Genomic DNA, 25,000 nt, shown 5'->3' with positions numbered 1-25,000 from the left:
ATGAACTTATTGTATACAATGTTCAAGTGCAGCATGTGTGTGTGTGTACACAAACACACACACAACAGACTACTTTCAATTTCCATCCAGCAAATCCATTCACAAGGCTTTGGTCAGTGTGGAACCAAAGTAGAAAACACTTGCCCAAGATACTGTGCAATGGGACTGAACCAGAAACTGTGTTATTGTGAACCAAACGTCTTAACCATGCAACCCTACCTACACCTGCACAACCCATGTGCAGTGTATAAGTATATACCTATACACACTAATGTGTGTGTGTGTATGTGTGTGAGCACACAAATACACACACACATGAACACATATGTTTATACCTGTTTGAACAAATAGTTACACAGACAGACAGAAACAAACAGGAGTGTGTCGAAGAAGAGAAGTGGTTGACGATAAGAAATCATCCAAAGATAGAGGTCTCCGTGGTAACGAGCGTCAAATAGCAAGAATGATGTATCGATGAAGAAAAATGATATGGGTTAGTATAAAGAAAACCGGTGTTTTTTTTTCTTTTGTTCTTTTTTTTTTTCTTCCCACACAACGTACCTCATTTACGATATAATCTAACAACTCAAAAATGGCCATCGGACGAGGCCCGTCACTGCCTGGTGGACTTTGGAAGCTAACGTTACTTCGGCTATCTGAAGGCAAGAAAAAAGCAGAAAAAAATGGCAACTTAATATAAACAGACCAAAGAGGTAGACACAACACACGCATAAAATATACACAAACATACACACACAGAAAAAAACAAAAAGAAAAAACAATAAACAAGCAGGCTGGATTTTTTTTTTGTTTTGTTTCTCTTTTACAGAATCCAGAGATGGAGCTGTACAGTAGTACAGGTGGTGGTGGTGGTGGTGGTGGTGGTGGTGGTGGCAGCAGCAATAGCAATAAGGAAGTCATGGAACGGGGCCAGTTGATCCTTCCAAGGTAGCCCCCTTGGTTAGTTTGAGAAAAAGCTTTGTTTGTGCCAAGCAACACAACAGCACTACTAACAGATCTCAGTCATTTTTTTTTCCCTCCCCATAATTTTATAAATCATGCTAGGCCTTCTGTCTTTTTTTGTATTCTTTCTTTTGGTATTTAGCAGGATTTTAAGAGGTGGAAGAGTTTGTGAGAGTATTGACATCACCATCATTATTATTATTATTATTACTACTATAATTAAGGCAACGAGTTGGCAGAATCGTTAGCACGCCAGGTGAAATGCTTAGCGGTATTTTGTCTGCTGCAATGTTCTGAGTACAAATTCCACCAGTTCCACCAGCGTCAACTTTGTCTTTCATCATTTTGGAGTCGATAAATTAAGTACCAGCGAAACACTGGGGTCAATGTAATCGACTAACCCCCCTCCCCCTGCAAATTTCAGGATTTGTGCCTATAGTAGAAAGGATTATCATAATTAAGGTAGCAAGCTGGCAGACTCGTTAGCATGCCAAGCAAAATGCTTAGCAGTATTTCGTACGTCTTCATATTCTGAGTTCAAATTCCGACTTGGCCTCTCATACTATCGAGGTTGATAAATTAAGTACCGGTGAAACACCAAGGGTTGATGTAATCAACTAGTCCCCTTTAATAGAAGGAATTATTATCGAGGCAGAAAGACGGCAGAACCCTTACTGCCTTGGACAAAAAGCTAAGCTGCATTTCTGCCAGCTCCTTACATTCTGAGATCAAATTCCAATGAGATTGACTTTGCCCTTCAGGGGTCGTACCAAGCAAATATTGGGGGGGGTGATGTAACAACCCTGCCAGCTCACCGCCTTAACAACGACAACAATAATAATTTCTAACATTGGCAAATATGCCAGAAATTCCAGGGGAGTGGAGCAGTGGATTATACCACCTCTCACTACTTGATTGGTACTTTATTTTATCAACTGAAGTACTTGGAACATAAAGTACCAGTGACTAAGTCCTGCAAGACATTTTGTCCAATTCTCCACCTATTCTGCCAATAATAATAATAACAATAATAATGATAAGATGAATTTATAGATGTCAATATGGTGTGTGTGTGTGTGCATGTGTGAGTATGAATGTGTAAGTATGTATGTACGTGTGTATGTATATATATATATATATATATATATTTATATTTATATTTATATATATATATATATATATATATATATATATATATATATATATATATATATATATATATCAGTAACTCTCTCTCTCTCCATATTTGTATTTACATACCTACACACATATACGTTTATGTATGTATGTGTATATATATATGTATATATATATATATATATTTATATTTATATATATATATATATATATATATATATATATATCAAATTAGTTTCTGAATATTTGAATTCTGAGCCATCCCACACCACACACTAACATTTTCTTTCTTTTTTCTTAAATAAACAAAAAAAAATAATAAAGAGACAATATGTTTACGGTTCACTGAATCGAGACTACTATTTCAGATAATTCACTCAACATAATGGCAACAATTGGGCGCGCGCCTGGTCAAAAACTTGTACTTGATTACCTCATGTACAATGTACTCGAGCAGTTCGAATATTGCCATAGGCAAGGGGCCATCACCTGTAACCACCTGAAAGCCCCCAGGACAACCTGAAACAGATGATAACTCAGGACATTGACAGAGCAACATTAACTTACACAGTTACCTGCTAAAGAAAAGAATTTTTACACAATTAAGAAATACACATTAATGTAAAGAGCTATGTAAAATTGACAGACACATACTTACATTGGATACATACAAATATATATATATATATATATATATATATATATAGTTAAGAAAGATTCAGGTAAAAATCTTGTAGAATGCTATGCAAAGCTTGTCCACAGTCACTGGCTATCTGATGTCATCAAACAGTGGAAATGCTTCGGCTACTGGACATGCATCAGGAATTTTGTAGTATCTGTAGAGTTCTGAAGGACTTATTTAAACTATCACCTGAAGAAGCTCATTTTACACCTTTGATGTATGATAATGATTACATAACAAATCACCAATGTACTACAGGTGTAAAAATGTGTTGAAACAATTGTAGTAATTTTAAATCAAGAATGTTGTTCATTCCATTTTCTATCATTTATCACACACACACACACACACACACACACACGTGTGTGTGTGTTAAGTAAAATGAGACAACAAAACCAAGTTAGTGTGAAATTTCTAGGACATGTATAAAGATAAAGGTAGTCTTACAGCTGTTTCAGGGATATAAAAGATATCCCCTCATCAGAGACGATATGAGAGAGTTAAATAGAAGGAAATAGTAGAAATCACTATAAGAAGTTATTTTGGATAGGGAGATATATAGGAAGTATAAAGATAAATTTGAGAATAAAAACAGATGCTGGATTTTACACTACAAGATACCTTTGAATGAACAGTACATGAAATAAATATCTGCACACTATCCACACACACACACATTGTAGAATAAAAACTGCAATCTTTATTGGTGGTTCTTATAATATTTGAAGCTGAAAGTTTGTGGAATATGCTGAAAATTGTAAATGACGATAACTGATTAGCATAATGGGTAAGGACAGCAATGATATTAATTACCATGATGATGATGATGATGATGATGATGGTGGTGGTGGTGGTGGTGGTGGTGGTTGATTGAAGGAAATTTAAAGCAAAAAAATTCCTTTTGGATCTGGTTCAATACAGATACGAAAATATGATTGTCTGAAACTAATGCAACACAAAAGGATTATGAATTAACTGAGATTAATACAGACGACAGATTAACTTGATGAGTGAGACTGACTGTCATGGTCGTGATGATGGGAGGGGCATTGACACATCACAAGACTGTAGAAATTATTAGGGTGGGTCTGTTAGACTTTTATTTGCGTCTCAGTGTGTATAATGTTAGAGCACATGGTGTGTTTCATCAGGGACTAAGCCAGACTGGACTGGCTTAGTCTCTGATGAAACCAAGACACTATTTGTGCAATAGAATTTCTGTTTTATTGATCCTCCATATTGTTTTATTTTCTTTGTGTCTTCTACATGTGCTGGGAATGTCAGAATTCCTAATGTGACATCGAAAAGTAAAAATAACAAGCATACCTAATGGATCAGAGCATAAATAGGTTGCTTCCTCAGTTCACTAGAACTGAGAGAATGGTTACTTAAAGAGCAAGAGATTTTATACTTTGTGGCCAGTGAGCTTTGGGGGGGGGGGGGGGGGTTCTATTTTTAAATGCAACATTGGTGTTTAGGAATATATAACATCATCCTCATTTAAAGTTTGTCTTCCATGCTAGCATGGATTGGACAGTTTGACAGGATCCAATGTGCCAGAAAACTACATTGAACATCAATGTCTGCTTTAGCATGGTTTCTACAGCTGGATGCCCTTCCTAATATCAATTATTTTACAGAGTGTATTAGATGTTTTTTTTTTGTTTTCGTGCCACTGGCACAAGTGGGGTCAGCAAATAGTTCACAAGACAAAACCCCTTGATAGAGTGGAGGTGGCTTTTGTGCCAAGTGTTGAGATCCTAAAGTATGATAGAGGAATAAGGATCTTGCTGCAGAGGGGATACATGGCTACCCCAGATGGAATGAGAGAAAGGATTGTAGAAAGGAGGTGTCAGGGCATACTCACATGTTAAAAGAAGGTGAATAAAGAGGGAATAGGGGCAGAGAATCAAGGATGGCTGGTTGGGTAGGTTCATCAGAGTGTGACAGATGGTAGAGATGAGGATAGAAGATGTACAGACCAAAATCTTTGCCATAAAAATTAATAATACACATGCATGTATGTGGATGTGTGTGTGTGTGTGTGTATATATATATATATATATATATATATATATATATATATATATATATATATATATATATATTGATAGAAATAGCAAGACAACAAAAGAATGAAAGAGACCTCGATATTATGTAAATAAGAGGAATTTATCTGTAAATATGATATGTGGCAATTATTCGGTAGCCATGATAAAACTCTGAGTTCCAGATGTCGGGGTGGAGACCCACGCCACCATCTCTTCAGTTATTGGGCCATCGAAAAAAAAAATAGCGGCATGGGTTTCCGCCCCGACATCCGAAACTCAGAGTTTTATCATGGCTACCGAATAATTGTCACATATTATATTTATATATATATATATATATATATATATATATATACACACATACAGAGAGAGGGATGAGATAGAGAAAGAAATATGAAGATGTATGTATATGCTATATAGGGGTGGGTGTGTGCTAACTATCTTAATTTTCTTGCTAACATCCAGGAACTTGGGTGCAGCAATCTTTTGTTAAGTTTCAAACTGGAGAATATAGACAATGACCGACAAGGCTTTCTACATGTATACTGAGCACTTTAATGTTTTGCTTGAGAAAATAGAAGTAGTGCCTAACACACACGAATAAATTATGCAATTTTTGGGTAAAAATAATAAAATTAGCATTTAAGAAATACATACAAAAATCATAAGATTTATAATATTGATTACGAAATTACTATGGAGAAAGGAAAAAGAATCAAAATCTTTCATAAGAGATCATGCTTTTTTTTTTTTTTTTTATATATACAAACTTACAACTGAACAACTTATACCACTATTCATCATCATCATCATCATCAGCATCGTTTAACGTCCGCTTTCCATGCTAGCATGGGTTGGACGATTTGACTGAGGACTGGTGAAACCGGATGGCAACACCAGGCTCCAATCTAATTTGGCAGAGTTTCTACAGCTGGATGCCCTTCCTAACGCCAACCACTCAGAGAGTGTAGTGGGTGCTTTTACGTGTCACCCGTACGAAAACGGCCACGCTCGAAATGGTGTCTTTTATGTGCCACCCGCACAAGCCAGTCCAGGGGCACTGGCAACGATCTCACTCGAAAATCCTACGGGAGCCAGTCAGGCGGTACTGGCAACGGCCACGCTCAAAATGGTGCATCTCATGTGCCACCCGCACAAGAGCCAGTCCAGGGGCACTGGCAACGATCTTACTTAGCTTGCCGGGTCTTCTCACGCACAGCACATTTCCTCATTTCTATTGATAATTTTAGACAACAATGCCACTAAAACAAACATGTTAATTACAATTAATAATACTAGAATTTGAATAATTTCAGATATTTTCACATTTGTACTTTGTATAGTAAAACAAACAGATATTTAAATTTAAAATGTTTTTCATGAGAGAAAGTTCATGGTATGGATGAATAAATCTTACTTAGTAGATTTATTCTATGTAGTCAGTTCAGATGACTGGTCAACAACCAAAGAGCAGTTATTATTAGAAACAGAGGTGGATGCCTTCTTAATTTGAATTCGTGATTCAAAATGAGGTGTAACTTTGTCTTGTCGTTAATAGAATTTTTGTATTGTTCACATTACATATCACATTTCTCCTCCTAACATCAAACAGCTTTCATTTTTTCCTCCTCTCTCTTCTGAGGAAAACAGTCAGAAAAAGAAAGGTGATATATTAACCCTTTAGCATTAATATTAATCTGTCAAATGTGATGGTCATTTATTCACACTGATTTGAAGTAATCCATGCATTATCTTGCAGCTTTCAGATTTCACCAATATGAACATTGGTTTTCCCAATGACACTGAGTGGTAGGTGTGAGAAACTGGACATGGCCAGTTTGAAGATGGCTGGTTTAAATGCTAAAGGGTAAAGCAAATGATAGAAAAATATTTTTCAAGTACAAGTCTATCTTCTGAAACATGATACAGAAAACTATACGTACACGCACACACGTGTGCGTGTATGTTACTGTCTTACATTTCCCCCAGCTTACATAAACGAGAGGTTTCTTTGGTGGAGAAGTACTTTTTACAGTTGGATGAACACCCTCTATGCAACCACTCAACTGTGGAGTTGAATGCAAAACTGGTTTTGTATGTCAGTCAAGGGAAGGGAGGTGAAGCCAGCAGAGTTACGTACCTTGCTACAGATGTACAGAGCAATGACTGTTATAAGCCCTGAACCTACAATCACGTGGGCAGTAAGTAGTTAAGCAACTGGACCCAAGGTATGTATGTATATTCGGAGTGTCCTGGTAAGACCCAATACTTGTGTTTCTCTATTTCACTTTTTTTATACTCTATATTTGAATGACAGTCGCATACATCCAGTAACAGTCAATAATACTTATATACACCCGTGCACAGCATATGTTAGGTGACACTGCTCTTTCTATACATTTATAAATACTCTAACCCAAGTACCCTACAATGCAGGAGTTGCTCCAGCTGTTGCTGCAATCAAAGAACCTCAATCTCGTAACATGGTACTAAACACTTGTCTCAATCCTAACCCTTCTTCATTCTAACTAAACCCCACTGAAAATTCCTTATTTATCAAACCACTAGCCTTTATTGCTTTCCAACTAAGCACTAACCCCGACTGTATCAAATCCCTTCATTCGTCTACATGTTCCCTATCTCATTCTAAACAAACCCACAAACGCCTCAACCCACGACCAAAAAACTCCGGACCCTAGATACAAACAAATAAATAATTAATTTAAAGACAGATCAATTAGAACATTAATAAATCAATCACCTTTTAAGGGTTTTCCTGTCATTGCAGCTTCCCGATGTTCTTCCATGCAGTTATCACCAAATATGCTTTCCAAGTGTTCAGGGTCTGGTGGGGGAATGGGATATCGCCCAATGGCCATCTCTACTAGTGATAGGCCGACACTCCAAATGTCAGACTGGACTGTGTATTGAGTTCCTTGTAACCGTTCAGGCTGTCAGCAAAGAGAAGCAATAATATACAGGATGCGGTGAATAAATTATCGTCCAAATTATGCAAAAATGAAAATAACACTGACATCTTATTTTAACAGATATATTTACCAAAATTACATAAAAATATCTTGAAATACTAAAGAGTAAATTTATTCAATAAAATCGCCATTGGCCTTAAGTCATGGCCTCCGGATGATGTCGGAATTTCCTGCGACTCTTCTGGACGGTCTCCTTCTTTAAGTTGGTGAATGCGGCTGTAATCCTTGCCTTCAGTTCATCTTTGGTATTACAAGGAGTTTTGTTGGTTTCTCGCTCAACTGTGGCCCCACACATAATATGAGGAGTTAGGTGGCCAGATGTTAGGGGTGATGTGGTTGCAGAAATTATCTGACTGCCACAACTCGGTTCTCCTGTTTCTGTGGCATGGTGCAGAGTCCTGTTGCTAGACATAGGGTCTTCCAGCAGCCGCCCTCTTGACCCAGGGTAGCACTACTTCCTCCAAGCACTTGATGTAGGCCTTCTTGTTGAATCTAAGGCCGTGTGGGAAGATGAATGGAGGCATAAGGTCGTCATCACTAGTGAATACTCCAAACACCATGATGTTGACTGGATGTTTGATTTTTCATCATGTTCTGGGGACATGGTAAGCCAACAGCTGTTCTGTGCGTTTACCATTTGATCGTAGCAGAAATTTTTCTCATCTGAGAAAAACCAAAGCATGTTCAGTTGGAGGGGATGTTTGAGTTTATTCAAAAGCTTCATAGCACGGTCCTGATGGCTTGGGATAAAAATTGGCCCTTTCTCATCTTGTATGAGGAATACCAAATGTCTTAATGCGCTACCCGCCTGATAAACTCACACACTCCCATGTCTCTGGTCATGGACCTGATTGACTTGGAGGGATCATTGTCAATCATAGCCTGGATCTCACCAACAAATTCAGGAGTTCATTTTTTATTAGAATGATCAGTAGGAGTTTCTCAAGCTGCCGTACCTTCATGATCACCATTAGACTTATCCAACTCTTTCTGAATCCTCTACACTGTCCTCAGATTGACATCCAAACACTCTGAAATGTTCATATTGGAGCTTCCAGTGCGAATGCCAAGCAGTACAGCAAGTCGTTTCCAAATTTCTGGCAGGCAAAATGCTAAGCGGTATTTCGTCTGTCTTCACGTTCTGAGTTCAAATTCCACCGAGGTCGACTTATCCTTTCAGGGTCAATAAATTAAGTACCAGTTGCGTACTTGGGTCGATCTAATCGACTGACCCCCTCCCCACAAATTTCAGGTCTTGTGCCTACAGTAGAAAGGTTATGACATACAGAACAAATGTAGAAATTATGATAAACACAAGCTTATATTATTTATTCCGTATGTTTCACTTCAGAGACATTTGATCTTTGTAACATAATACAATGTGTTCCGTTACCTTGATGCGGTTCACCATCCAACTGCACTCGGAACATCCAATGCAGAGGATGCAAACAGCCACAATGTTGAAACATGTGTAGGGAACAAAAGATATAACCTTGTGTTTCACCTAATCTCTTATATATTGGCATGGCTGGGTGGTAAGAAGCTTGCTTCCCAACCACATGATTCCAGGTTCAGTCCCACTGCATGCTACCTTGAGCAAGTGTCTTCTTCTCTAACTTCAGTCCAACCAAAGCCTTGTGAGTGGATTTGGTAGACATTCTGAGAGAAGCCCATCGTGTGTGTGTGAGTCATTGTGTCCTGTCCCTTACCACCTCTTGACAACTGGTGTTGGTGTGTTTACATCCCTGTAGCTTATCTATTTAGTAAACGAGTTCAACAGAATAAGTATAAGTATGAGGCTTAAAAAAAAATAAAAGTACTGGGGTTGATTTATAGAACTAAAAACTTTTCAAGGCAGTGCCCCAGCATGGCCATAGTTGAATGCCTGAAACAAGTAGAAGACAAATACACACACAAGCCTGAAGTAAACAAGGAATAATACTTACAGACATGTATGATCGGGTTCCCACAAAAGAATTTGCCATAGAATCAATTAGTTGGCCGCTGACACCAAAATCACAGATCTTTATCTCCCCTTGGGAGTTGACAAGAATGTTGGAAGGTTTCACATCTATTTTCAGAGAGGCGCCGAAGATGGTAGCAGAAATAAAACAATAATAAGAAAGAGATAAATAAAATATATAAATAAAACACATAAATACATAGATATAAGATGAAAATCTGGTGTAAAGGAAACAAAAGTCAAGTGTATGAGATGCTGACCTCATGGAGCAGGAATTGGTACTGCCCATGTGACCTTGAGCAAGGCACTTAACTTGACATTCCTCTCCCCTTAACAATTCTACAGGTGACTTTATCTGACACAATTTTGTGAGACAATGTAAGAAGTGTGAGCCAACATAAGTGCCTTTAAATGATTGCCCGACCCGCTAGAATTAGCAACCAATTCTCCACCAAATTACTAACAACGTCCTTTGCAAAAAAAAAGGAGGAATCAGGGCAAAGGACACATCATTAGATAATAGATTCCTAATCCTGAAAACAAAAAAGGCAGGATGGTCATGGCTGGACCACTGTGATCAAAGATCTGTGAGAATGAAGACTGACCAAGGGTTAAACAATATGGATATAAGATGTTAACAACACATTTCACAACCAATCTCAAGTCATCAGTAATATTTCTCACACACACACACACACACACACACACACAACCCTAAAGCAGTTTATGGTTTTTTCAATGAAGACTGTGTTTGGATTCACTTGCATTACATATCTCTGCCTCTAGCACCAGTTAATTCTCCACCAGTACTCCCTTTAACAGTAATTATGCTTTGTACAGTAAAAAGACAGATATCATCATCATTTAGTGTCTGTTTTCCATGCTGGCATGGGTTGGACGGTTTGACTGAAACCCGCAAAGCTGGGGAGCTGCAACAGATTGCATTCTGATTCAGCATGGTTTCTACAACTAGATGCCCTTTCTAACACCAAAGATATTTATGATTAACCCTTTTCATAACAAACTGCTTAGGACCACCCTTGGTTTTAAGGCATAGACTTCCCATTCTAAAGTGATCTAAATTAAAATTCCCAATTAAAATCTGATGTTAATTTATATTCCCGAACTAAATTCGACGACTGGCACCAGTCTCTTATTATGAAAGCATGCTTCTCTCTCTCTCTCTCTCTCTCTCTCTCTCTCTCTCTCTCTCTCTCTCTCTCTCTCTCTCTCTCTCTCTCTCTCACAAACACACATCACCTGAACGTCACACTGTTCCTCTCTCTCTCCTCCTTCATGTTTCTCCTTATTTCTCCTACTGTCCTTCCTCCTGTATAATTATTTTCCTTTCTTTTTCTCTTCCCCTCCTCTCTCACTGAATATATAAAGCTTACCTCGATGCATGATTTGGTGTTTTTCACGCAGATAATTCAAACCTTTCATAACCTAAATGAAAGAAGAAAAAAAAAAAAAAATCAACAAAAACACATTGAATGAAATTTGTGAAAACAGTCTCAATATTACTATTACATATATATATAATTTTTCAAGCAAGGTCATTACCAGTGCCGCTGGACTGGCTCTTGTGCAGGTGGCATGTAAAAAATACCACTTGAGCGTGGCCGTTACCAGTACTGCCTGATTGGCCCTCATGCCGATGGCATGTAAAAGCCCCCACTACACTCTCGGAGTGGTTGGCATTAGGAAGGGCATCCAGCTGTAGAAACTCTGCCAGATCAGATTGGAGCCTGGTGCAGCCATCTGGTTTGCCAGTCCTCAGTCAAAGCGTCCAACCCATGCTAGCATGGAAAGCAGACGTTAAACGATGATGATGATGATGATGGGATGACCATTGCTCCCATTAATCACAGATCAGACAAGAGGACGAAACACAACTTCCAAAAAATAAAAGATTGAAAGAAAAGAAGGTATATACTTACAGCTATAGTTATTTTCCCTAAAATTGGCTCAGGAATTCTGCCTGCCTTTTTAAGTATCAAATCCAAGGAACCACCATCCTGCCAGAAATGGAACAGAACCACATTAGTTGACATGACTATCGGGTTCTTACAATAATAAACTTCATTATTTCTTCAGTTAATGAAAAAGCTGAGTCAAGAAAACAGTAATGGGTCGTTGCCAAAATGATGTATGCCTAAAATGCTTATGGGCACTGCAACTAAAAGAATACGCAACAACAAATCCATTGGCATTGTTTGGCATTAGATTGTCCCAGAAGAGAAAAAAATGGTGCAAACCAAAAACTCAGTATAACAATCAAATGCACTTCAAGAACTTAGGGACCACACATTTGCAGTTTGAAATACGAGGACAACCAAAGGTCTCATTATGCAAACTAGGCTGATTATTGAAATCCCAGAATGGTTCAAATTGTATACAAAGTGTCTGTGGCAGTACACCTGATAAGAACTACTCCATGCCATCAATGTTAACTGCAATAACTTATTAGAATCTTCCTGCAAATCCCATCCTTCCAAGATCTGACCTCATACTTATTGAAACGTTACCTTTGGGTTATCCATACCCACAAGGTATTTATATGCACACCACAACCCAACATTCCATTAAATCACATCCCTCATCCCTCCCAGCTTAGTCACTTCTTCTACAGACATCGGCTTGATGAGGTTTCTAATGCTGTACCAATCCATCTCAGCTCACCATTCATGTTGACATGTTTGTTCTCCACCATTTTTTTTTTTTTTAAATGCTGTTTTATATCCATTTTTCATTTCATGCAAGGACAAAATATCTTTTTTTATGAAACAGTTTTTTTCTCGCATGAATACCCTTCAAAGTGATGTATGTCCCCTGAATATGGTGACTCAGAACTACTTAGAAATGGGCAGTTGCCAAAATGATGTATGCCTAAAATGTTTATGGGCACAGGGAACAAAAGAATATACAAAAACATACCTGTTGGCATCATTTGGCATTGGATTGTACCAAAAGAGAGAAAAAAATGGTGCTAACCAAAATCTCAATTGAACCTGTTTTTTCCATTTTCATTTAGTCAGACATACTGAACCATACAAATTTATGTAGCTTACCCAAGAATGCAACAGCTACAGCTTTAGTCAAAACTTGAACTTATGAATACATGATCAATAGCCAACTTCTTTAACCATGCAGCTATTTTACTTCAGTGATAGGAACAGGAAACACAAATGGGTGGGACAGAAACTACTCACCATATATTCCATGCATATATTGATTTCACCATCACAGAAGAAAGCCGTATAAAAGCCAACTATATACGGTGAGTTACACTCATGAAGTACTTTGAGTTCTCGAAATATCTGATTCCGTACTGAGGGTTTCACTTCTAAATGAATTAGCTGCAAACGGAAAGGTAAAGACAGCGATTAATATACAATGATACGAGGCAGGTCCAGATTAAGACCGATGGAGGGTCAAAGCACTTAAAAGATTTTGGTGTTCCCCATATATGGGTAACCCAAAATATAAACAATAATAAACCATAAAATAAATTTTTATTTTTCAAAATGAAAACAAACAGCAAGATGGAAAATAATGTTTATTTTTGTATACTTCCACTTTATTTATATAAAAAAAAAAAAAAGCCCTTTTAAAGCCTAGCCAGGCTCATGGGCCTGGTTTCCCGGTTTCAATGGCGTATGTGTTCCCCAGCTGGACGGGATGCCAGTCCAATGCAGCGTTACTCATTTTTGCCAGCTGAGTGGACTGGAGCAACGTGAAATGAAGAGTTTTGCTCACGAACACAACGCGTCGCCCCGGTCCAGGAATCGAAACCACAATCTTACGATCATGGTGCTGACACCCTAACCACTAGGCCACGCGCCTCCACACTTTATTTATATATTTGAAAAGTTTTCTCCTACTTTTTTTAATTGCAAAGTCTTTGATCATACACTATGACATCATGAACACTACAAAATTTATATTTCCGATCATATAAACCACTTCAAATATTATTTTAGCAAGTTTAAAGTGATTTCATTGTGCCATAAGCCACTTACCATTTTTGTGATTCTCCACTTACCTTGATACCCTAAACACATGCTTATTTTGTTAATCCAACACTGGTACTAAATTAATAGTTAATCCAACACTGGTACTAGAAGTAGAAAGTGGTGTTAATGCTACTCTACAAACATGATAATAATACAAGAAGGAAGAAAAAAACAACTACATATTATTATTATTATTATTAAGGCAGCGAGCTGGCAGAATTGTTAGTGCACGGGGCAAAATGCTTAGCGCCATTTCATATGCTCTTACAATCTGAGTTCAAATTCTGCCGGGATCGTCTTTGCCTTTCATCGTTTCGGGGTCGATAAGTATCAGTTGAGTACTGGAATTATTATTGTGAGGATGCATAGCCTTGTGGTTAGGGTGTTGTACTCATGACTGCAAGATTGTGGTTTCAATTCCTAAACTGAGTGGTGAGTTGTGTTCTTGAGCAAAACACTTCATCTTGTGTTGCTTTGCGATCACTTAGACATTTGACGTGTGGCACACTGGGCACCTGTTCAGGCAACGTTGATTTGATGGAGGGGGCGAGCAAATGTATGGCATATACATTTGATTACTATAAACAATTTAGTTAAGATCAGAAGCCATGAGTCATTTTCTAGTATTGCATCAAGGCATAAAAGAACTGACAAGCAAACCTGTAGTACTAAGCAGAATATTTGCTGTGGCGCATCTTTTACCCCAAGACAAAACATGTACATGATAGCGTTTTCCAATCAGTTAAGATCAGAAACCAAGAAAGTCAATGCTTCATTATTAATGGTGGCAGGGTTGGCATTGAATAGTTAACTTTCAATGAATCAAACCCCGTTTAATTTCCCAACAATATCCACAAGCAAGGAGCAGGGGTGAGAGAGGTGGTGGGAAATGGATTTCATGTTTGACATTATTCAAGAGGGTTAATAGGACACTCTTCAAGGTCAGTCAATTGATGTAACACTGATTAGCGTCTCTGGAGAGTCTAGAAGTCTTGAGAGGGAGGCTGGGAGGGGGAGCTAATGCAAAAGAAATTTATTTATTGTTTTAGTGTTTCAATTGAGAGGAAACCTCAAGAGAGAGGAAACTACTTCGAGAAAAAAAAAGTGCATCATCACCATCAACATCATTGTATTAAGGTCCATTCTACAATGCTGTCATGTGACAATATGAACTTGAAGGAGGGTCATATGACAAATTTAAAGCTTTCGCATTTCAAACAATGACCTCCTATTCTTTAAAATAACAATCATTACACACACACACACACACACACACACACACACACACACACACACACAAGTAGCCCATCCTGTAAGTCAGGAGGAAATTAAGTAGCAATGGCATTTTAACAGTCTACAGTTTGTAAGCAAATCCAATTCCTTTCTAGAGAGGCATCAATCAATATTTAGCAGAAGTCACATTCTCAAATCAACTAAATGGTCATGTTACTTGAAGTAATAACCAAATTTTTCTCAAATCATGCTTACTGCCTTAAAAAAAACAAAAAAAAAAACAAAGAGGATCATTATCAACATCATTTAATGTCCATTTTCCATACTGGCATGGGTTGGACAGGTTTCACCAGAGCTAGTCAGCCACAGATCTTTTGACATGGTTTCTATGACTGGATGCACTTCCTAGCACCAACCACTGCACAGAGTGTGCACAGGTGTATTTACATAGCACTGGCACAAGTGCATTTTATGCGGCACCAGCTCTTGCAAAACAAAAACCTCTCAGCAGGGAGAGGGGAATCGAGGCAAGGACATAAAGGGACATGTGAGTATGTATGGATGGCCACAGTTTTAATAAGCTCAACATGTCTTCTGAAGTACAGCATGTAAAAAGCACCTGTTACACTCTTGAAGTGGTTGGCATTAAGACGTCATCCAGCCATAGAGACGATGCCAAATCAGATCGGAACCTAGTGCAGCTCTCCAGCTTACCAGTTTCAGTCAACCCCAGGAGTCAGTGAACTGGGGTAAAAATGAAATTCTTGGGCGTAATGAGGACTCATTAGACATAAGTAAAATAATAAAAAAATGTGTTCCTTGTTACGACAGAAGTCTGTCCAAAGTAATGGACAGGTAAACAGATTCGATAAACTTTTCGAATTCAAAGAATCAATGATTTTCTTCCTTTCAAACCATGGGGGTAACGTCAGCATAAATAAATCATATTTTGGGGTAATTGATTAACCCTTTAGCGTTCAGATTAATTTGGCAAAAATAATCCTTATTTATTCACATTTAAAAAAATTTATCTGATATTATTTTGTAGCTTCAAGATAGGAAAGATGTAATTGCTTACTTTTAGAATGACATTGTAGGGTAGGTGTGAGATGCTGGTTCTGGCCAGTTTGAGCATAAAATGTGTAGAATATTTGGGCCGGATACAGCCGGTTTAAACACTAAAGGGTTAAAAAAGTTCCCCAACAACTGGTCTAACCCATGTCAGCATGGAAAGCAGATGTTAAATGATGAGGATGATTTCTTTATCATTGATGATTTAAAAGGAAAAACAACATGCACTGTGGAAAACCAAGTCAAAGAAAAAGAATCTAATGATACATTCCACTTACCTTATGAGCCATCAACAGATTTGTTGATTTGTGTCGCACTTTCAGGACCACACCTCCATTGCCAGAACCAAGTTCCCCAATTTTGTCAATGTCATCAATTGTCAACTCTCCAATTTGCTGCTTCTTCCTCAGAAATTCTTCCAAGCGTTTCCGCTGTTTTTCATCTAGATCTAACTCCATAATGCCTTGTTGAAGTTCCTCCACACTGGCACCCATGCCAGTCGTATTTTTACTGCAACAAAAACAACAGCAATAATAACTTCTTCCTGACGGTGAAGCCATATTTCACACAATCTCGACTTTTCTTTCCAGCTATCTGCAAACTATTGTGTATATACCCAGTATATATATGTATGTGTGTGTATGTATATATATATATATATGCATGCACCTGTAAATAGGGCTTTGTAGTTCGGGAGCAGGGAGCTACATATGCATGTGCATTTGTGTAACTTTTAATGCCTCTGAAATGCTATAACTATGCAATGGAATACAGCAATACATGTATCTGAGACTTTACAGCTATGGTTATATATGAGAAACTGTTACATTGTATAAGAGCATGTTTGGAGGTACATGGTAAAGAAAAGCCTAATCAGTCCAGAGGTACTGTACAAAGTTATAATCCTGTATTATATCACAGACTGTGTTGAATAAAAGAAATCTTGAGTCTCTGCTTAGCTCCAGGTGAGATATATATATAATCACATATATATTAAAAGAGTAAGTGAGAGTTAATGATTGGGCCTGGATTAACAGTGAACTGAAGTGTGGTCTGGTGATGTACAGTGTGCCAAAACCAGATGTGCCCTTCCTTGCACAAGGCTGACTAAGTAAACAGATGGATTGCCATTGTGTAAGAACAAGTACTTAAAGATTTGATGGGCCATTCCAAATATAGCTGAAGGCTGGCTGGACTTGGTCATGTAGGGTGTGAACACAGATGGGGGTGTGTAGTAGGGCTGAAGAAATTTCAGCTATAAATATAGTTACAAAGAAATAAAATGAAGAGAGAGAAAGAAAGAAGAAGAGAGACAGACAGAGACAGGAGTGACTTAACACTGGTGATTAAATATGGAAAGGTGTGGCAAGATGAGGACACACACACACACACACACACACACACACACACACACACACACACACACACACACACACAGGTGTGGCAACAGGCCACTGTTTGGATGAGAAACTTGCTTCCCAACCACGTGGGCTAGAGTTCAAACCCACTGCACAGCACATTGGGCAAGCGTCTGCTATTATAGTGCTGAGCTGATTCGAGTCTTGTGAGTGGATTTGGTGGTTAGAAGCTAAAAGAAGCCTATTGCGAGTGTTCGTGTATATGTGCATATGTGTGTGCACACATACATTCTTGATACCATGTGATGATTGTAAATGAGCATCACTGTCATACAAGTGGGGTTGTTCATTTGCAATCCTCCATGAAAAACATGTCTAGTCATGGAGAAAGATTACCTTGTTTGGAAACAGGTGGGGGTTGGTGACAGGAAGGGCACCGAGCCATAGAAAATTTGCCCTTACAAACTCTGCCTGACCCATGCAAGCATGGAAAAGTGGAGATTAAATCATGATAATGAAATATTATACATAAAGTTTATCTCTACAGATTTTCTATAGAGTTCAGAGGCAACACTGAAAGTTACGTCTCATATATGACTACGTCTATGTAAATAATGTGACGAAAGATAGAAAAATAGGTAAAATATTTTTTCTATCTTCAATCACATTGTTTACATAGACATAATCATATACAAAACGTAACATTCAATGCTGGCTCTAGATTCTATAGAAAATCTCTAGAGATAAAACTAAAAATGTAAACAATGCACAGCTAATACACAAAGTAGGACACCAGTTTACATATTTCTTACGTATGGGTCTTTTTTATGTATAATTGTCATTTTACTTGTAACTACACCCTTTCGGTCTTAAAACTCATAAGAAATTATTTTGAGGTGGTTTTGTGTGTGTGTGAGTGTGAGAGAGAGAGAGAGAGAGAGAGAGAAAGAGAGAGAGAGAGAGAGAAAGAGAGAGAGGGAGAGAGAAAGAGAGAGAGACTGTGTGTGTGAGAGAGAAAGAGAGAGAGAGAGAGAAAGAGTAAAGAGGTCATTAGAGATGCCAACTTTGTCTACAGGAATTCTTCACACTGAACCAGCACCAGTTGGGTTGAGAAGAAAGAATTTTGCAAGATTCAGACAAAATTGGAAAAGACCATTTTGGCAAGTGACCAGAAATCAGTTGAAGAATGTATGATTCACACAAAAGGTATATTCTGCTTGTCTTTGGACAGTCGTCCATCCTTGTCCATCCTTTTTCAGGAGCTATATACATTACCACACACACACATACAACAGGGTTCTGTACAGTTTCCATCTATTAAATTCCACTCTCAAAACAAGTGGCCAACCAAAATTTTCCCAAAGTGATATGAAGCGAGAAGGGTTGGTCCTGAAGGTGAAATAAAATCATAAGACAGGTGTGGTTATTACAAAGATGAGTAACCTATCTAATATGTTTGAAAGGAGACAGTAATTAACACTCTGCTTTTATTGTTTATTAATGATTTTTAAACTAAGATTTCAATGCTGGAAATGGGTTGGGAAATTCTTCAGATTCAAGCAGGCTAGAATCATGCAGAGTTATGTAATTTTTGCTCACAGACAACACAATAGTAGCAGCTGGATTTGAACATGTGGTGACATAGTCAGAAGTCAATCGCATTAAGCACTGAGTACAGCAAAAATGATTTTTATCTGTGTGTGTGTGTGTGGATAAAAGTGTCTTTCAGATTCCATCTACTAAATCTGCTAACAAGATCTTGGTCAGCCCCTTGTGGAAGACATCTGTCCAAAGCACAGTGGGGCTGAACTTAAACCACACGGTTGGGAAGCAAACTCTTCAACCACACAACTACACGTGCACCTGGACTATGGCAATAATAAAATCTAACTGATTGTCTTTTATTCTTTTACTAGTAACAGCCATTGTAGAACGGTCATGCTGGAGTACCACCTTCAAAGCGAAACATTCCAAAAAACCATTTGTGGTGATGGTGATAGTGGTGGTAATAAAAGTAATACTATAACAAACAAACAAACAAACAAACAAACAAACGTGGCCTCCATAATGGATTAAGTCAACAGTCATTGAAAAGATTGCAAGAAGCAACAAAAGAGCTTTGACAAACAAAAACAAAACAATTGGATATTTAATAAACAAGTGGAATTGAACCAGCGTGTGCGCTAATTATGTTGGCATAATAACTCACCCTAGACAACAAAATTCGTTTTGACACACAAATTCATAAAGAATCTTGCAAACCAGATGTAAAAACAAAATAGTATAAATGCTAATAATGTTAGTGGTAAAAGCCATAGTTTTTGTGGTGGCGGTGGAAACAATAGCAATAGTAGCACCAGTAGCAGCAGCACTTAGGTGAAGCATTCACTGTCACCGCCACCGCCAGACCTACTGCTAAGAACCTCCTAGCACTGACTTCAGTTAACATGGGTCAGAGGTTAATACAGATAACAAAGAGTAAACTAATGTGACTGGTTCTTTCAGGAAGTAAACAATATGAAGAGATAGACAGAGATTAACTCTTTAGCCTTCGGATTACTCTTGTCAAATGTAAATGCTTATTTATTCACATTGATTTTGAATTAGTCATGCTTTATCTTGTAGCTTTGAGATTTTGATGATGTGACAACTGTTTATTTTCAGAAAGGCATTGTAGGGTAGGTATGAGAGGCCTAATATTGCAGGTTTGAACATAAAACATTTGGGCTGGATATGGCTGGTTTAAATGCTAAAGTGTTAGAGCTTAAGCTTGGAAAAGCAAATGTGAACAATGACTATCATCATCATCATCATCATCATCATCATGAAGGCACATGGATCAGTGGTTAGTGTGTCAGGCTCACAATCATGAGGTTGCGAGTTCAATTCTCAGATCAAGTTTTCTGTCGTGTTCTTGGGCAAGGGTTAGGGCTTATTTTTCATGTTGCTCCAGTTCACTCAGCTATAAAAATGAGTTGTGACATCACTGGTGCCAAGCTGTATCGGCCTTTGCCTTCCCTTGGATAACATTGGTTGTATGACGAGGGGAAGCTGGTATGCATGGGCGACTGCTGGTCTTCCATAAACAACCTTGCTCGGACATGTGCCTTGGAAGAGATCTTTCTAGGTGCACCTCATGGTCATTCGTGACTGAAGGGGGATCTTCACCTGATCACCTTCATCACTATTTTAATGCCCACTTTTCTATGCTTGCATGGGTCAGATGGAATTCACTGAAGCAGATTTTCTCGAACCCCATGTCCTTCCTGTTGCCAACCCTCACCAGTTTCCATACAAGGTTAATATTTCCACATGGTCAAACATGTTTTGATGGAAGATTGGAAACAAATAACACTGCTTGAATGACAGTGACACCTGTTTACAACTATCATGTAAATGGCAAGACAAGGACACACACTCAATGGGCTTCTTTCAATTTCCATCTTCCAAATTCACACAAAAAAAAGGCTCTGGTCAGCTACTGATGGATTAAGGACAAAAAATGGCTCCAGTGAAAGATGCTAATTTAAGATGCATCAAACTAAAAATGAACCCAAGACATTATTATTACAAAGCAAACTTTAACAATTAAAGTATTTAGGTCACCGTTTCTTTCCCTTTTTGTTATCTCCCCTTTTTCTTAGCTCTCCTGTGTGAACTTTCTGTCCGGCAGTCGCCATGATAGATCGCTGACCACAACATTCAAATTTTTTTTCTCCGTGTTTTTCTCCTTATTTCTTTCTGTTGAAGAGCGTAGCTCGAAACGTTAAAGACTTTCTGTATTCCAGAGCGTTAAACTAATACATCCTTTTGTTGTTTACACCACCTGTCCTCACCTGTTGTTGTTTTCTTCGTAAATTCTCCCATATATTATACACCTATATCGTCATTACCATCACAGTCATTTAGTGTCCATTTTCTATGCTGGCATGGGTTGGACAGTTTGACAAACTGGTAAGTTAGAGAGCTGCACCAGGCTCCAGTCTGTTTTGGCTTGGTGTCTTGGCTGGATGACCTTCCTGATGCCTTTTGCGTATCACCAGCACGGTTGCTTTGAATGCGTCACTGGCACGGGTGCCTTTTGTGTTACACCAGCACAATCTCCCCCATTCTCTACACACACACACACACACACACATATATATATATATATATACAGAGAGAGAAAGAGAAAATAGTGAATTATGTGTGTGTGTGTGTGTGTAGAAATATGTAGGAGCTGAATAATGATCTCAAACAGGAAGTCATTTGTCATTTATTACTCAACAACAATAGAATAGAATTCAAAGAATAGATTTATATCTTGTATCTGCTGCTCTTGTTTTTTTTTTGTTTTTTTTTACAGCTGTAAATGCTTTCACTCTGGTCTGTCTGGTCTGGGCATTGAAGCATAGAACCAAAGCTATGAGAACACCCTGACAAAACATGACAACTCCAACTGCCATATCACGAACACAAGGTCACACCACACTTTATAGCAGCATACATTTTATATATATATATATATATATATATATATATATATATATATATATATTTATATATATCCACAGATTGTGTTTTGTTATATATATATATATATATATATATAGCCACAGATTGTGTTTTGTTATATATATATATATATATATATATATATATATATTGCCACAGGTTGTGTTTTTGTTTTGTTTTTTTTTTGTTTTATTTTTTGTTTGTTCTAGATATTTCTCCTCAATATTACCATTAGAGTCACATGAGAGCTACTAATCTGTCCTCCACACTCCCATTCGGTGTCCAAACTTCACTATAGTTGGCTAGTGAAGTTATGTTGAACACCTGTTGCCACATTCAAGACATATGTTGTAGTCAACTTCAGTTGAATCCATTTCGAAGATCTGACTTGCTGCTTTCCGTTCAGAGTCTTCCTCTGGTTGTTTTGGAACGGACAGGATCATGAGGATCGAGGGCGGGGCTTCCATTTTGTGGCCAAAGCCATCAACTTGTACAAATGTCACTTGAAGAAAAAGGTGCTAACCTCAAGTTAACTTTGAGTGACAATGTTGATTGGGGTCTAATTGTATAAGAGATAGATCTCTCCAGAGTCACACAGACTCAGAGTCGGTTTCCGTGACACATGTATTCCTGCCCACCCCCGCCAAGGACAAGACACTGGTCCATTACTCATTTTTGGACTGAAGCGACATGAAATGAGTTGTTTTGCTCAAGAACACAAGGCCCAGTCCAGGAATCAAAACTGCAATCTTATGATCATGAGTTTAACATTCTAACTGCCAAGCCACATGCCTCCGCAATCTACGGTTCTACTCTAAATGTCTACCTGCTGTTTGTGAACTGGAAAATGGAAGAGGTTACTTTTCTTTAGTAGGTAAGGCAGTATGGAATTCCCTGATTTAGCCTAGGTGAATACTCACATCCGTTGAGATACATTTTGTATCTACACCCACTTAAATGTGGATGTTCTGTTAGAACAAACAATACTGCCATAGATGTTGGCACTCCGTCGCTTACGTCAAGGTTTCCAGTTGATCCGATCAACGGAACAGCCTGCTCGTGAAATTAACGTGCAAGTGGCTGAGCACTCCACAGACACGTGTACCCTTAACGTAGTTCTCGGGGATATTCAGTGTGACAGAGTGTGACAAGGCTGACCCTTTGAATTACAGGCACAACAGAAACAGGAAGTAAGAGAAAGTTGTGGTGAAAGAGTACAGCAGGGTTCGCCACCATCCCCTGCCGGAGCCTCGTGGAGCTTTGGGTGTTTTCGCTCAATAAACATTCACAACGCCCGTTCTGGGAATCGAAACTGTGATACTATGACCGCGAGTCCACTGCCCTAACCACTGGGCCATTGCGCCTCCACACTGTTGTAGATACCATGAGAGAAACTCTCAAATGAACTTTTTGGTGCAAAATACACTCTTGCTTATATCACTAGCAGAGAGATAGATCCCTGCTACATCCAATGCTGATATCAACAGATCACATGATTTCAACCATGTTTGGTCTTGTCAATGGTGGACACTCGAGTGCTAGAAGCAGCAATTCACTTCCCCGCCAGGATATATAATACAAAAGCAGCGACAGAACAGGCACTGGTGTCACGATTAGCCAGTGAGCTTGTTGCCCCGCTCTTGCTAAGATATCCACAGCGCATCTCTCATCACTACAATGTTGCCAATCCTTCCTTCCCTCCCCCCCCCCCCGGCACCAGTAGCAATATTAAAAAAAGAAAAAAAATTATTGCCAATGCCATCCTCATCATCATGAGGTCAGTAACTGTTCAAAGCAATTAAGCAACGGTTTTGCAGTATTTAATAGCCTCCCTTTATATTCTAATTTGGAACCTATATCAAAATCCATCCACAAAACAGAGGAGTGGCTGTGTGGTAAGTAGCTTGCTTACCAACCACATGGTTTTGGGTTCAGTCCCACTGCGTGGCACCTTGGGCAAGTGTCTTCCACTATAGCCGCGGGCCAACCAAAGCCTTGTGAGTGGATTTGGTAGACGGAAACTGAAAGAAGCCCGTCGTGCGGGTGACACGTAAAAGCACCCACTACACTCTCTGAGTGGTTGGCGTTAGGAAGGGCATCCAGCTGTAGAAACTCTGCCAAATTAGACTGGAGCCTGGTGTTGCCATCCGGTTTCACCAGTCCTCAGTCAAATCGTCCAACCCATGCTAGCATGGAAAGCGGACGTTAAACGATGATGATGATGATGATGATATATATATGTATATATGTATGTATTTGTTTATCTGTGCTTGTCCCCCCAACATCGCTTGACAACCGATGCTGGTGTGTTTACGTCCCCTCCCTGCAAAAGTTCAGGCTTGTGCCTATAGTAAAAAGTATCATTACTATTATTATTATTATTACTATTACTACAATTACTAGTCATTGGAAATTCTAGAGACAGAAAGGTCAACTGTGTGTTTAATTCCTGTCCCGGTTAGAAAACTGGACAATGGAGTAGCTGACTGACCTATGGCTATTATGTGTGAAGGGAGCGGGGAGGTGTTGAAATGTACTCACAAACCAAGTGCTCAAGGTCGGCTTGAGAGATCTCACGCATACACACAAAGACATTTCAGACAAACAACACACACACACACACACACACACACTGTACTATATAGCACACAAGGCCACCAGATACATACACCCAATACTAGATAACATATTGGTAGTATACGGTGATTACTTGTGTGTGTGTGTGTGTAATGACGATGATATTAATATTGATTATTATTTTGTTACATTGTTGAAGATGATTATGATATTAGTCATTACAATACATAATAACTTCGGTGAGTTGTTTGTGTGCACACAGCTTTTGTAGCTCCAGTAGAATATTCGTCCATGGCTCTACGATCATTGCGTACGCTAGTAGTTTCTCTGCAACTGCTACAAAGAAAGATATAGCAATTGGTGTCTTTACAATTAGAGAGGATGATAATTCTGTTCTTGTGCACCACTCTTTGACTAGGGACTTGATCAATGCTCTAGGTTTGGCAAAGCATTTACCAAAGAGAA

The 25,000-nt window shown here is 38.6% G+C and overlaps 1 protein-coding gene across 4 annotated transcripts in view; it reads right to left on the bottom strand.

Moving 5' to 3' along the window:
• Nucleotides 1-25,000, bottom strand: part of LOC106880850 (dual specificity mitogen-activated protein kinase kinase 1) — a 60,349-nt gene that overhangs the window by 16,280 nt on the left and 19,069 nt on the right. For 2 of the 4 annotated variants that reach the window (XM_014930988.3, XM_014930989.3), the window contains exons 2-8: nucleotides 16,385-16,616; nucleotides 12,999-13,145; nucleotides 11,727-11,804; nucleotides 11,181-11,232; nucleotides 9,770-9,894; nucleotides 7,595-7,784; nucleotides 562-656 (exon numbers count right to left, since the gene is read on the bottom strand). In XM_014930988.3, coding sequence (XP_014786474.1) covers nucleotides 562-656; nucleotides 7,595-7,784; nucleotides 9,770-9,894; nucleotides 11,181-11,232; nucleotides 11,727-11,804; nucleotides 12,999-13,145; nucleotides 16,385-16,616 — 919 coding nt within the window. Of the gene's footprint in view, nucleotides 1-561; nucleotides 657-2,533; nucleotides 2,620-7,594; nucleotides 7,785-9,769; nucleotides 9,895-11,180; nucleotides 11,233-11,726; nucleotides 11,805-12,998; nucleotides 13,146-16,384; nucleotides 16,617-25,000 lie in introns of all 4 variants that reach the window. The other 2 variants (XM_089363800.1, XM_089363801.1) reach the window with 1 other exon arrangement.

The sequence above is a fragment of the Octopus bimaculoides genome, chromosome 15 (genome assembly GCF_046866305.1).
Source record: "Octopus bimaculoides isolate indiv1 chromosome 15, ASM4686630v1, whole genome shotgun sequence".
NCBI lineage: Eukaryota > Metazoa > Mollusca > Cephalopoda > Octopoda > Octopodidae > Octopus > Octopus bimaculoides.
Note: the sequence above shows the minus strand (reverse complement) of the source record. Positions and strands in the feature narration are given on the sequence as shown.